The 15,077-nt window shown below is 49.0% G+C and overlaps 1 protein-coding gene across 3 annotated transcripts in view; it reads right to left on the minus strand.

The window, feature by feature from the left end:
* Nucleotides 1-13,864, minus strand: part of RIPK1 (receptor interacting serine/threonine kinase 1) — a 33,677-nt gene extending 19,813 nt beyond the window's left edge. Inside the window, exons 1-6 of one of the 3 annotated variants that reach the window (XM_061398979.1) lie at nucleotides 13,492-13,864; nucleotides 6,120-6,318; nucleotides 5,278-5,434; nucleotides 4,530-4,667; nucleotides 2,885-3,113; nucleotides 790-939 (exon numbers count right to left, since the gene is read on the minus strand). In XM_061398979.1, the coding sequence (XP_061254963.1) occupies nucleotides 790-939; nucleotides 2,885-3,113; nucleotides 4,530-4,667; nucleotides 5,278-5,434; nucleotides 6,120-6,271 (826 nt within the window). In that variant the 5' untranslated portion in view covers nucleotides 6,272-6,318; nucleotides 13,492-13,864. Of the gene's footprint in view, nucleotides 1-789; nucleotides 940-2,884; nucleotides 3,114-4,529; nucleotides 4,668-5,277; nucleotides 5,435-6,119; nucleotides 6,319-12,501; nucleotides 13,291-13,387 lie in introns of those variants that run through there. The other 2 variants (XM_061398978.1, XM_061398977.1) reach the window with 2 other exon arrangements.
* Nucleotides 13,865-15,077: the final 1,213 nt, after the last annotated feature.

Genomic DNA, 15,077 nt, shown 5'->3' on the forward strand with positions numbered 1-15,077 from the left:
GGGAGCGGGTGGGGAGTCAGTGTTCAGACAGGAGGGTGGCGGCTTCCAGGGGCTGGGAGCAGGTGGGGAGTCAGTGTGAACGGGTACGGTTTCAGGTGGGGAAGGTGAAGACGCTGTGAATGTGCTAAATGCCACTGAACTGCAGTGCTGGAGGAGACTCTTGAGAGTTCCTTGGGCTGCAAGGAGATCCAACCAGTCAATCCTAAAGGAAATCAGTCCTGAATATTCATTGGAAGGACTGATGCTGAAGCTGAAGCTGAAGCTCCAGTACTTTGGCCACCTGATGCGAAAAACTGACTCACTGGAAAAGGCCCTGATTCTGGGAAAGATTGAAGGCAGGAGGAGAAGAGGACAACAGAGGGTGAGATGGTTGGATGGCATCACCGACTCGATGGACATGAGTTTGAGCAAGCTCTGGGAGCTGGTGATGGACAGTAAAGCCTGGCGTGCTGCAGTCTGTGGGGTTGCAAAGAGTTGGACAGAACTGAACTGAACTGAACTGAACACCTAAAATTGATTACAGTGGTAAATTGTGTGTCACGTATATTTTAATACAATTAAACAAATTTAACTATGGGGGAAAATACCACCAAGAAACAAAAGGACCTTGTATGCCTTCATGCTTGGGAGAGGGATGGCAACTTTTCTTTGAACAAAGCCTTTGGAATCTAGAAAATCAGTTTGAAATCAGGAGTGGAACTCGGTTTCCTAAAAACTCCAAGTACCGCCCGTCAGCCTCTCTCTAGGAAGACATGGGAGGGAGGCGGTGCCCGCACGGAGGGGACTCACCCGCGAACGTGGGCCGGTTGTCCGGGTTCACCTCCCAGCACTGCCTCATGATGTCAATAACCTCCCGCGGGCAGAACTCAATGATGTCCTCCACGTCTGGCCTGTTCCCAGACTTGATGCACAGTATCAGCTGCTGCTCACAGATGGCGTCTACAGAGCAAATGGAAAGAAGAGCTGAGACGTTCAGGTCCCACTCCTCTCAGGCAGGGAGATGACAGAACCTGGACCAGGCCACTGATCTCTCACGGTTATACCAGGGAGGGGCAGAATGCCCTGGGACGATAAGCAGACCTGTTCCTCCCCAGAGACGATCAAAGAGAGGAAAGGCAGATTATTGGCAAAGCTGTCTCCTGGCAGACGACTGAATATGTAAATAAAGCCGTGACACACTCCAGATTTTAATACAGAGACAAACAGCAGACAGCGGTTGCGCTGAAGGAGCTCGTTAGTAAGAGTGACTTAAAATTCAGAGCGATACTGGCTGTTCAAGAAGTAAGCACAGAGGGCTCTGGTGGCAGGACCACTACTGGAAGATCAGAAAAGGCTTTGCTGGGTCCAAAAGGATAAACAGGGTTATCCAGGTAAGGAACTGGGAAGGAAGATTCAGAGAGGAAGATTCCAGGCCAACAAAGCAGGATCTGAATAGGTTGGGAGTTGCAGAAATCAAGATGTATCTGGAAATTATGACCAGCTCAGTGTAACTGGGCATGTTGGCTGAGGCAAGGGAGGGAAGGAACAGCTTAGCCAAATCAGAGAGGGCCCTGTGCTCCATACTGAGAGGTTTGAACTTGATCCCGAATGTCAAGGGTATCTTGGAAGGATCTTAAACAGATGATTGAGAGGCCTGATCGGCCTGTTTGATGGCAGTGTGAGCGAGCGGTGGTGGCACGAGGAGCCTGCCACAGAGGGTGTGAACTGGACAGGGTCCTCTGGAGACAGAGAGATGCGGATGCATCTTGAATCTGATATGCCCGGAGGTCACAGTTTCCGGCCATGCTGTGCAGCTTGTAGGATCTTAGTTCCCTGACCAGGGACTGAATCCCAGCCCTCAGCAATGGAAGTGTGAGTTCCAACCACTGGACCACCAGGGATTCCCAAATTCACAGGTTTCTATGTCTGATTGATGTAGGAGGGCAAGGCTGAGTCTGGAGACTGAGGTTCTTGGTTGGGCAGCTTGGTTGGTGGATGGTAACGCCATTTTCTGGATATAAGAGCAGAGCTGAGTGAGCCACTCGGGCAGCATGGAAAACATGGGTTAGTTTTGGGGGATACTGCTTTGGGGGGTCCTCTGGTACGTGGACTGGATCTAACAGACAGGAGGATGTCCAGGCCACCACTAGGGGTTTGAGCAGCAAAGAGGGGATTGAATCCTGGAAGCTGACAGTCACCCAGGAAGAGCAGGCAGGAGAAGGGCCATTAGTTCAGGTTCTTAACACACTGACCTGGAGAATGAAATGGCACCCCACTCCAGTATTCTTGCCTGGAAAACCCCATGGACAGAGGAGCCTGGCAGGCTACAGTCCATGGGGTCGCAAAGGGTTGGACACGACTGAGCGACTTCACTTTAACACAGTGAAGAACAGCTACTTATGTACCTGTTCTCCTGCACAAACCCTGTCTTTCTCATCTTTATAGACTGAGTTCCCAGTAAAGAGCCCACAGTAAGTACTGAAAATAAACAATTCCTGAATGGAGGTGTGTGTCGATGGATGAAAGTATGGAGTGTGTGCCCTGAAAGTCCTCACAAGGACCGAGCAAGCCTTCCTGTCCGGGAGGAAGCCTGGATTGTTGAGCACCCTGCAAGCTGAGATGCACTACCCAAGCTCCGATCTGTCCTATGACCCCCGGTTCCTAAATCGAGATTCCTATCCATTCCACAAATGCTTGCCGAGTACCCACTACGTTCCGTGTGTAGATACCGGGGGAAGAGCAGTGAATGGAGGAGATGCGGTCCCGGCCTTTGTGGAGCTCACAGTCCGGTGGGTGAGACAGACGTTGAACAAACAGTGATAAACCTCCACGACCTCACTGCACGCTGTTACCCCACTGACCACTCCCATCAGCCCCCAGGCCCCCTCCTCTATCAATGCCTTACTCTCATATGGCTCCTTGTTGGCGAAGATCGCCCAGAGCACGATGGCAAAGCTGAACACGTCGGACTTCTCGGAGGGCCTGGAGTTGACGTCGTTCAGGTGCTCAGGGGCCATGTAGTGCAGCGTGCCACCGCTCTTCCCGGCACTGCCGCCCACCTTCCGCTGCTCATTGTGCTCCTCCTTCGTCAGCTTGCTCCACGTCTTGAAGGAAGCGACGCCGAGGTCAGCTATCTGCAGGAGAGCAAACCAACGGGATGCTCCTGTGACGGCAGCAAGCAAATCAGAGCTGTCTTTAAATTGGGGGCTTATCTAGTAGATGAAGGGACTGTAACATTTGCAGAAACAGCTGCCCCGGACAGGTTTAAAACAGCTACCTCTGAACAAACTAGTAGAAAACATATGTCCTCAGACGTCTGGAAAATCTCCCATAAGAAAGTCTGTGTGAAATTCTGGTGTCTCGATTCTTACGCAATATCTGGGGGTGGGGGGTGGTGGTTGATGGGGAGAAAAGCAGAAGATATTCCTGAGAAGAACAACAACTAGACATGTTTACTCTAACTCCTCACTTATTCTGCATGTTTTCTGTTGGTTCTGAGGCTAGGGAAAACAGGCACTTTCTTTTCAGCAGGCTTGTGTAGCACATGGTACTGCACCTTCTGTTTTCCCAAAGGGTGTCCAGAAGCCCATGGATGTGAATTTCCAAGGATCCCAAAGACACACGGAGGATAGGAGTGTAGCTGCTGGTGCTGAGTTGGGAGCCTGAACCTGAGAGAAGATGGGATGCGGAAGAGGGGAAAGACAGACAAAAAGGCAAAGAAAAAAATACCAAGGTCAAACACAGAGCACAGAGGGAGGCGGCAGGGCAGAATGACAGAGCTATACAGTGAAGACACCAGAGGCGGCAGTTCCACTTTTGCTTCAGGGAATCCGAGCTTTTGGGGATGATTTCTGGCATGTGATTGTCTAGAATCCTCAAATTCTAACCCAGATCTTAAGAGGTAAGTTATTAACGTAAAGAACCTTCTTTTAAAGACATAAGAAAAAAAAAACAAACAAAAAAAACCCTGTCCAGGGCTGGAACAGAGCGCTAGAAGCAGAATCTTCTGGTAAAGGGACGCCTGCGTAAGCAGTTCCTGCGTCCTCCCCACAATTCCACTTCCCCTTTCAGACCCTTGTGCTCGGCTGGGATTCATGCTGCCAAAGCCACCTTGACATGATGGTCCACCTAGAGGAGAAAAGAAAACCCTCCCTCTTTTTCCTTTGACTACAGTGGACAGAGTTTTCAAAAGGAAACGGATTTTTAAAAAGGAGATGTAAGTAAAGTGAAAGTGAAGTCACTCAGTCGTGTCCGACTCTTAGCGTCCCCATGGACTGCAGCCTACCAGGCTCCTCCGTCCATGGGATTTTCCAGGCAAGAGTACTGGAGTGGGGTGCCATTGCCTTCTCCCGATGTAAGTAAAGGAATAAATAAAGATCACTACCCCCACCAAGTCTCCCTCTTTCCATTCCTTGGCAGAGCTTTCTGGCACCGCCGTCACCAGGGAGGAGTTGGGCGAGCTCTGCTCTTGGCACACATCATGTCCGGAAAAAGGACTTACGCTGAGAATCAGAATCGTGCCGACCCCCAGAAGCCCTGACTGTGGTTACCTTGATGTGGAAGTCGCTGTCAACGAGGATATTTTCTGGCTTGAGGTCCTTGTGTATCACCCCTTCTCCGTGGAGGTAGCGCATTCCTTCGATGGTCTCCATAATGATCCTCCCTTTCACGGACAGGGGGATGCTGACCTGAAACGAGTGGCAGTCAGTCCGGGAGACGGAAAGGGACTTAAAGGGGCCAAAGCACCAGCGTCCTTCAAGAGCAGTGGATCCGGACCTGAGGACAGAGCCAGCAGCTTCCCTTCCCACAGGCCCCGAAGATGCGTCCTGACCACCTTGCAGGGTGAGGGCCCCTCCCCTGTGTTCCCACAGCTCGCTGTGCGCGTCTGTCAACACACCACCGCACCAGACATCCACATCCCGACCTGTGCCCCGTTATCTGTCACACTTGCTATTGCTTCCTGAGCAAACAGCACTGGCCTTGCTCTTAACAGGTACATACACTTGTGTTTTGACTACCCCACAGGGCAGGCAGGGATCTTAGTTCCTCCCCGAACGGGGATCAAACCCGTGCCCCCTGGAAGTGGAAGCAGGGAGTCTCAACCACTGGACCACCGAGAAAGTCCAGGTATCTACACTTTTAAAAATGCATTAAAATTATTTGGCTTTGGTAAACAGGATGAATCTTGCTGTTGGAAACCTTCCTCATCCAGTGTTGTTATTCTTGAGAAAATCCAAACCACCAGCCATTTGCACAGGAGTCCGAGGCACAGGGGCTGGCGGGCCGGGCGAGGCGTACCTGGGCCTTGAGCACGCGCATGAGGTCGCCCTGCTCCATATACTCCATCACCAGTGAGTAGCTGCCCTCCTCCATGATGACGCCCAGCAGCTTGACCACGCGACGGTGCCGCAGCCGGTGCATCATCCTGCCCTCCTCCAGGAGGGCCTCGTTGTACCTGGGGGCAGGGGGCAGGGGTCAGATGGGCAGGGGCAGCCCGCTCCTCTCCCGGCCCTGGGAACGCCCCCAAGCGTCCCCGGGGCTGCCCCTCCACCCTGGGTGCCTCCTTCCCGGGACCACAGCCAGTGCACAGGAAGCGTTAACCCAATGACCAATCAACGCAAAGCTGGTGAAGAGCACCAAGGAAATGCGGCCGGGAAACAAAGACCGCACTGGACAGTGGACTAAACCCATGGCCTGTCTCACAGGCACTCGGGCGAGAGCAGAGGGAAATAATACAGCTTCCCGACTGCCTCAGAGAGAGGGTCCTGGACGCTGTGACTCACGAACCAGGGCTTCGTGCCCATGCTCGGGGCTGGTCCTCACCCACCGTGGAGCAGAGCCTTCGCCTGCTCCCGCCTGCTCCTCCCATCCTCTTCCCAGCGCCCCTGCACTGCCCTGGGCCGCCTCCTCTCTGTTTCCTCCTCTTCGGTTTTCTTCTGTTACTTACCAGCTCGGAGCTCTCCCCTAGCCGGCGTCTGAATCCTCGTGAGTCAGGGATGTCAATGACCGCCCTGCAGGGCCATCTGATATGAAGCCTCAGGGCTGACCCTTGCACCCAGGTCTGTCTCATAAAGGCTGTGCCACCCGATTCCACCGCCCTGGCACAGCACGTGGCCTGCCCAAATCTGCCCCTGACTCACTCGGTGCGCTTGGGGCCCGTGTACACCTTCTTCAGGATCACCAGTCCGTGGGATCTGTGTAAACACAGACACACCTTCCCGAAGCCCCCACTGTCCAGGTCTGCCTGCTCCAGGAAGTCTGTAGAGCTCATCTTAATGTCGGCCAAGGACATGGCTGCTTTCCTTCTGAACGGCCAGAACGCCCCGAAAACACACAGCCCTGTGAAGAAAAGAGGGCATGTCAGTACACACAAGTCATCACACAAACAGTGTACGAACGCTCCACCACACGCTTGGTGTGCCTTTATTTTTTGAAGATAGATTTATAGTCTCTAAGATGAATGTTTTTCCTATTTCCAGGAATCACAGAAGACCACAATCTTTCTTCCTTAGACTTTCATTTCTACAAACATGGAAGATTCAGCTCAGTTCAGTTCAGTCGCTCAGTCGTGTCCGACTCTTTGCAACCCCATGAATCGCAGCACGCCAGGCCTCCCTGTCCATCACCAACTCCTGGAGTTCACTCAGACTCACGTCCATCGAGTCAGTGATGCCATCCAGCCATCTCATCCTCTGTCGTCCCCTTCTCCTCCTGCCCCCAATCCCTCCCAGCATCAGAGTCTTTTCCAATGAGTCAACTCTTCACATGAGGTGGCCAAAGTACTGGAGTTTCAGCTTTAGCATCATTCCTTCCAAAGAAATCCCAGGGCTGATCTCCTTCAGAATGGACTGGTTGGATCTCCTTGCAGTCCAAGGGACTCTCAAGAGTCTTCTCCAACACCACAGTTCAAAAGCATCAATTCTTCAATGCTCAGCCTTCTTCACAGTCCAACTCTCACATCCATACATGACCACAGGAAAAACCATAGCCTTGACTAGACGAACTTTGTTGGCAAAGTAATGTCTCTGCTTTTCAATATGCTATGTTGGTCATAACTTTCCTTCCAAGGAGTAAGCGTCTTTTAATTTCATGGCTGTAGTCACCATCTGCAGTGATTTTGGAGCCCTCCAAAATAAAGTCTGACACTGTTTCCACTGTTTCCCCATCTGTTTCCCATGAAGTGGTGGGACCAGATGCCATGATCTTCGTTTTCTGAATGTTGAGCTTTAGGCCAACTTTTTCACTCTCCACTTTCATCAAGAGGCTTTTTAGTTCTTCACTTTCTGCCATAAGGGTGTCATCTGCATATCTGAGGTTATTGATATTTCTCCCGGCAATCTTGATTCCAGCTTGTGTTTCTTCCAGGCAAGTGTTTCTCATGATGTACTCTGCATATAAGTTAAATAAACAGGGTGACAATATACAGCCGTGACGAATTCCTTTTCCTATTTGGAACCAGTCTGTTGTTCCATGTCCAGTTCTAACTGTTGCTTCCTGACCTGCATACAGATTTCTCAAGAGGCAGATCAGGTGGTCTGGTATTCCCATCTCTTTCAGAATTTTCCACAGTTTATTGTGATCCACACAGTCAAAGCCTTTGACATAGTCAATAAAGCAGAAATAGATGTTTTTCTGGAACTCTCTTGCTTTTTTCATGATCCAGCGGATGTTGGCAATTTGATCTCTGGTTCCTCTGCCTTTTCTAAAACCAGCTTGAACATCTGGAAGTTCACGGTTCACGTATTGCTGAAGCCTGGCTTGGAGAATTTTGAGCATTACTTTACTAGTGTGTGAGATGAGTGCAATTGTGCGGTAGTTTGAGCATTCTTTGGCATTGCCTTTCTTTGGGATCGGAATGAAAACTGACCTTTTCCAGTCCTGTGGCCAGTGCTGAGTTTTCCAAATTTGCTGGCATATTGAGTGCAGCACTTTCACAGCATCATCTTTCAGGATTTGGAATAGCTCAACTAGAATTCCATCACCTCCACTATCTTTATTAGTATATAGAAATGCAAAATACTTTTGTATACTGATTTCCCTGGTGGCTTATATGGTAAAACAACCTGTCTGCAATGTGGGAAATCCAGATTCAATCCCTGGGTTGGGAAGATCCCCTGGAGAAGGGAATGGCTACCCACTCCAGTATTCTTGTCTGGAGAATCCCATGGACAGAGGATCCTTGCAGGCTACAGCCGATGGGGTTGCAAAGAGACAGATAGGACTAAGCGACTAACATTTATTTACTTAGTGACTTTGTATCCTACAACATTGCTGAAATTGTTCCTTAGTTCTAACAGTTTTTTGATGGAGTGTTTTAGAGTTTTCTATGTATCTCACATGATCTGCAAACAGTGACAGCTTTATTTCTTCCTTTCCCATTCACATGCCTTTTCTTGCCTAGTGGATTTGGCTAGAACTTCTAATACTATGTTGAATAACAGAGGCAAGAGTGGGCACCCTGGTCTTGCTCCTGATTTGTTGTTTTGTTTGGTAGCACTGCACATGTGGTTTGTGGGATCTTAGTTCCTGGACCAGGGATTCTACTCAGGCCCTCAACAGTGGGAGCACAGAGTCCTAACCACTGGGCCACCAAGGAATTCCCCTTTTATTCCTGATCTTAAGAAGCTTTCAGTTTTTCATTGTTAGTATGATGTTAGCTGCGGGTGTAAAACCTAACTTTGCACTTTGAAATTTTTAATAAAATGTTGGGATGGGAAGTTTTTTAAGTGGCTGAAGGGGTTTCTGAACATGCCTAAGCTGAGAGCAGTCCTGTCAGCGGCCTGCTGTAGTCTGGCTCAGGTAACCAACCTTCTACACCCTGCACAAAGTCTTTGGTGGGCCCTGCTACTCCAACAGAGCTCACATATCAGCATGGCAGATTACACTATGGGCCATTTTCCTGTAACATGAGACATTTCCAAGTAAGAGGAAGTGCCCTCTGGAAAGAAGCACATTTTTGGGGCAGTGACACGGGGTGTGGGGAGGCTGCCCAGTAAAGGGCATGACCATGGTGGGGGCAGGGGAGGCAGGGCCTGAAGGTGAGCTACTAGAAGCTGTCACGACAGTGAAGAGGGCACAGGCTTTTCTCCCATATGAAGTATAGCTCTAATTTATCAGTCCTTGGGTAACTTACACAAGCCTCAATTTCCTCATTTGCAAAAGGAAATAATAATGACTGCCTCACAGACTGGTAAGCAGTGTATGAGAAGAAACATCTGAACACACATTGGTGCCTGCTTTGTGGTTCTGGCTATGACTGGCCCACCCGTCTACCCCTACTTGTCGCGTTCACACTGTTTCCCAGGCTGTGAGAATGGGGGTGTGCAGCTGGGATCCACTCTTCACAGTAGCTCTCTATGGACCAGTCCTTGTGAAGCAGGGTGGGGGTGTCCACTCTCCCCTACAAGCTTCTGAGTGCACATTCTTCTCCTGGCTAAAAGTTGCTCCCCCTTGAGGTCTCAGAGATGTCATTTCCTCAGGGAAGCCATCCTATGTCTTCCTATTAGACATTTTCACAGCACCCAGTACCTTGAACCAGTTAGACAGCTATAATTTGGGAATTATTTCAATTAAGCTCACAGAAGGCAGGAAACTATCTTACGCACAATCTACAGTGCCCAGCACATAACCTGGCATAAGGCAGTTGGTCATTAAATGCATAATTTTTTTTAAAAAAGAGAACTATTTAATCATCTAAAAATAAAGTTAAGTGAATTATAGCACATTCATAAAATATAGTATTATATAGTCAATACATTAACAGGTGGATGGCTAGGTACACATATAGCTATATGTACAGGAAAAAAAGACACAGCGAAAGACACCTAAATGTTAGCAAGGATATCTGGATGGTCAGGTGACTTTTATTTCTTCTTTACACATTTATTACATTTTGTAATTTTTATACAAATTACCTTTATAATAAAAAAATTTTTTTAAAGGGAGTTAAGTTCCTCACTCAGTAATTCTTTATCCTAAGGAATCAAATCAGAGACACTGATATAGATTATGTACAAGGATATTCCCAGTAACATTAGAGAGAACAGCAAAAGCACATAATACAACTGACATATACATAACACGGGAGAGTAAGTTATGGCTCATTCACATTATGAAAGTCATGTAGCAGTTTTCAAAAATGATGTGATATGTGAATGTTTAGTGGGCTTCTCCAGTAGCTCAGCTGGTAAAGAATCTGCCTGCAATGCAGCAGACCCTGGTTCGATTCCTGGGTCAGGAAGTTCCCCTGGAGAAGGGATAGGCTACCCACTCCAGTATTCTTAGGCTTTCCTGGTGACTTAGCTGGTAAAAAATCTGCCTGCAATGTGGGAAACCTAGGTTCAATCCCTGGGTCAGGAAGATCCCCTGGAGGAGGGCATGGCAACCCACTCCAGTATTCTTGCCTGGAGAATCCCATGGACAGAGGAGCCTGGTGGGCTAGAATCCATGGGGTCACAAAGAGTCGGACACAACTGGGCAACTAAGCACAGCATGAATGTTTAGTAACATTAAAAAAGGCTCCCAGACAGTACAGAAACAGGAAGGAGTTATAACCATGGCTTGAACTATGACCATAGGGTATTAAGATTCAGCTAGATGAGGACTTCTACCTGCTCTCTATCCTTCAGCTAGGTCTTCTCTCTTCAGAGCTGCCAAGACCAACTGGGACCTGCCTTGCCTCCTGCAGGAGCGATGCAGCTCCAGGGAGAGGGGCCTCCAGGTGGGCCTGCAGCACTCCGTGAGGCTGGCTCCTGACCCCAGCTGGCTCTCCTCATCTGTGGTTTGCTGGTTTAGCCTGGTCTTACTTCACCTTATGCACCTTTTGCATGGTTTCCAATGACTTGTTTTTATTGCTCCCCCCCTCCCCCGGCCATTCCCCATGAATGATTCAACTCTGTAAGTACTGAATATCTTAGGAGGGACTGGTGAGTGGTTTAGATACCCAAGAGTCACAGAAACTCTGAAAGTAGCCAAGTAGAAAGTCACACTGTAAAGTCATGTTACACAGTAATTAATGAACACACACTAACCTGTCATATCATCTTATGATCAAGGACTTTCAACAGAGAATATAACGGTCTATTTTAATGGATTTTCAAAATGTTTTCTGCATAAGTGTACTTAATTCAGGGATTTAAGGAAGCGAATTCTCCACTGAAATTAATTGAAAATTCCAAGAAACTTCACAAATTATCTGTAAGTCTATATAAAAAAAATTCATATCTACATTCAATTTTGTCAACTATACTTCAGTAAAACTGGGGAAAAATACAAATTACTAACAATATATAACATCAAAGAGCCAGGCAGAATTAATCTACAAAATTAACAGTCAGGGTAGTAGTTACTACGAGGTGGAAGCAGGAGGCAGGGAAGGAAAGGAAGTGTGGGGGAGTGATGGCAATACTTGTTTCTTCTTAATGTTCACTTCAGGACACTTAAGAGAGTCAAACAGTTATGATGTGTGTTCTTTTCTGTGTATTGCAATAATTTTTTTTAAGTTAAAAAAATTTCATATTTACCTTTAAGTGGTTGAGGGCAATTTTTTTCAATGTTTCAGTGAGGACCATACATGATGAGTCTGACAGAAAATGCTGGCTACCCAACTATCATGCCCCCCTTTTCCTCTGCAGATGGAACTCTGTTTTTATTCAGGCATCCAATGGGAATTTGTCAAGGTTCTTGGATTTTAACTGCTTGATACTTTGCCTCAGATAAACAAGAGCTCTGGGCAAGAGAGAAGACTGCACGAGTTCAACCCAGTGTTATCCTGCACATGATGACCCTCTGAAGTACCAACTTATTAATACATCGGCTTCAAGTTACAAATTAAGAAACTAAAATTTAGAGTTTAATGATTCACCTAGAGTAACAGATCCCAGAATTGAGCCTTAATGTCTTCACTCAAATTTCCACTGTCAGTTCACTAACACATGTTACTTCTCCAGAGAGCAAACAATCATTTGTCTTTGTTAAAATCAGGTGCAAAGACCTATCTTACAATTCTGCTCACCTGTACTAAATAAGTATGCCACATTCAGAAACATAGGGAAAGTACAGACTAAATTTTAAAAACATATGAAAACATGTGGTTCAAAATCAATATTCTACTAGGTTAACACGATCATTTTTGCCGAAGTATAACATCCAACCATAGCATGGGAAGCTGTGCTTTTTCAAATTCCCAGCTCATACTGGTGGTATTACCATGTTGCCGATTAATAAGCATCCAAGAGAAATTTTCAATTTTGGAAACTATTATTTAGGGATTTTTCTTTATTCTCGTGAATATTCACAATCCTGAAAGTGCAATGTATCTGTGGTGCTCAATACAGCTCAGCGAGAGAAACATGCAAATTACAGTTCATCATTATAGTTGTTTTATCAGTAATAATAATTACAATGATGAGATACCTCAAATGTTTTAAACAAGCTTCCTCTTTACCTTTTGTGTTTGGAAGGGTGCAGTTGCCCAAATTTATAATTGACTACAATTTCCTTCCCACTCTTGCACCTACGTACCTGATGCTTACAAAATGTAGATCAAGTAAGAAGTCACTCCTGCCTTGATTTCTTCCTGTGTGAACGGAGGGAGAAGTAATAGCGGTTCTACTGCAAAGTCGCTTGAGTGTAAAGGGCCTCGGGCTTTGTCCAGGACACACAAGAGCTCCGAGCAAAGAAGAGCCGAAGGAACAGCGAGAGACAAAGTAATGAACAGCCAACCCCGCCTCTGTGGGAGGCTGTCCAGTGTAAGGAAAGAAGGGTGGCGCTGACCTTCTTCAAAACTCTGAAGAGGCTACGAGAGCGTGTGTGCGCTCAGTCACTTCGTAAAAGCACGCGCCACCGGTTGACGACGCCCTCCCCGCCGTGCCCGTCGATCCTTCTTTCCCAGCTCTCGTCGAAGACGGCGCGGGAAGGCGTCTGACGGCGTCGCGAGCTGCGGCGGCCCCGGCGCCCCCGTCAGAGGCCCTGCCCCAGGGCGCCCGCGTGACCCGGGGCGGCGAAAGCTCGTAACGACATCGCAGGGACGACCCGCCACCTCCCCCGACACCACAGCGCAGACCACGTGACGGGCCGTCTCCACGTCACGCAGTTATCACGCCGGAGCCAAATCGCCGCCCGGTCCCGCCGGACCCAAACTCCCGGCGAGACGAGACGCCTCAGGGATAGCCGTGCTGTCCAGTGGACGGCTGGCAATTGGGCGCCCCACTTCCGGAAACTCGCGGGCCACGCCTACCACCCTACTGGCCCACTGCCCGACTTCCAGGAACGCCGCGGGCCACGCCCACCGCCCGAACTCCGGGAGCCAAGTCGCCCGCCCCCCACCCACCGGAAGCAAAAGCCCCGCCCCCTTCCGGAAGCCAGCCCGAGAGACTGTTCTGGGCCCGGCGGTCCTAAGCTGACGCACCGAGAGATTCGCTTTCGCTTTCGCGGGAGACCTCCTGAGGCTCCAGGCCGGGTGAGGAAGGAGGCGGCGGGGCAGCCTAGAGTTGCTCCCACGCCCAGCAGTACCTGGCCGGCGCAGGCCGGGGTGGCACGCCGGGCCCGATAAGGGGTCTCCGGGGCGGAGCCGTCGGCTGGGAGGCGGGCGGGGACCGCCCCGCCCTGCCCACACCGCGCCCGGCTCCGCGGGCCAGCCGTCCGTCGCGTGCTGTCCAGTGGTCGGCGCGCTCGGGCTCCTCACGGAGTGGGCCCGCTGGGGCCCCGCGCTCCGGGGTCGGCGCTCCGGCACACCGGTCTGGTGTCCGCGCCGCCCGCGCTTCGACTGAGGGAGCCCGGCCGGCGGAGGGCGTGGACTGCTCGCTCCGCCTCCGCTCCTGCCCCGGAGGAGGGTGGGGAGAGCGCCCGCCCAGCGGCTGGAGAGGCCTGCAGGCCGGTTCTGAAATCCCGGGACAAGCTCAGACTAAGGATCGTGCTCTCAGAGCGGTTTGGGAGGCCGAGAGGACAGAAGAAATGCCGAGTCACAGAAACCACTCCCAAAAACCTGCCGGGCGCGGCAGGCAGGGTCGGAGGCGATGGGCTGCTTCCCCGGGGGATTCTGAGCTCTGCAGGTCAGCAGCGCGGGAACCCTAGGCAGCAAGCTCCCAGGCATTTATCTCCTTCACCTGCAAAGTGGGGATAATCTCTTCTGTGGGGCTGCGGAGGAAGCAGCAGCGTACGAGGATGGTTGGGAAGTCTGAAGCAAAATGGGAAATGGTTGCTATAGTGTTATGATGAAAAGTTAATTATATATATAGCATGATTACATACTATAAAAAGATATCTGGAGATAATGAGATGCCACAAACTAAGAAAATATTTGCAGAAAGCATAGCTGATAAAAGTTATCCAAAATATACTAAAAATGCAAGAGAAGGAAAAATGCAATTGAGAATGGGCAAAAGATCTCAACAGACACCTCACCATACAAATGACAAGTAAGTATATGAAAAGATGCTCAATATTATAGGATATTAGGAAACACTAACTTTGAAAAACCACTGAGATGCCACCACATATTGTCTGCCTAAAATAAATCGACTGCCAACTATTTCTCTAACGTAAACAAGTTTATTATGAAAAGAATTGCAGTTTGAGGTCTGCCACCCTGGGAACTTGTAAGTTCCCAACAAAAATGGAGAGGACACCATTATGGGGGAAAAGGAAGTTGGAGAGATGTTTTAAAAGTCCATTGCTTTTCATTGGCTGAATCGTTGCCAGGGGGGAAAGAAAGATTTCTGCTAGAAAAGATTCTCCAGCCTTTCTGATCTCCTGAGTCTTCGAGATTTGTTTTTTGTGTGTTTGTTTTTTACATTTCCCCCTTTTGATCAGAATCTCTCAGAAAGCAGTGCTGATCCAAGTGTGAGATTTTTGTGTGTGTGTCAGTGACTTTGTATCTCAATGCCAGGGAGGACCTTTCCTTTGTACAATTTCACATCTGAGGGAAAGTGTGGATTGCAAACCTACTGAGTTTACATTTGAATAACAAGGAGTAGCAGAACTGTGAAACACTTTTTGCCTAAAGTGCATACATTTCCAGGATAATAGTGGCGATCATCTGAAGTGTCTTCATCAAAGGTGTGGTGACAAACTCCAACAGGCCTGTTCTGAATATTTTG

This window comes from Bos javanicus, chromosome 23 (genome assembly GCF_032452875.1).
Source record: "Bos javanicus breed banteng chromosome 23, ARS-OSU_banteng_1.0, whole genome shotgun sequence".
Taxonomy (NCBI): Eukaryota; Metazoa; Chordata; class Mammalia; order Artiodactyla; family Bovidae; genus Bos; species Bos javanicus.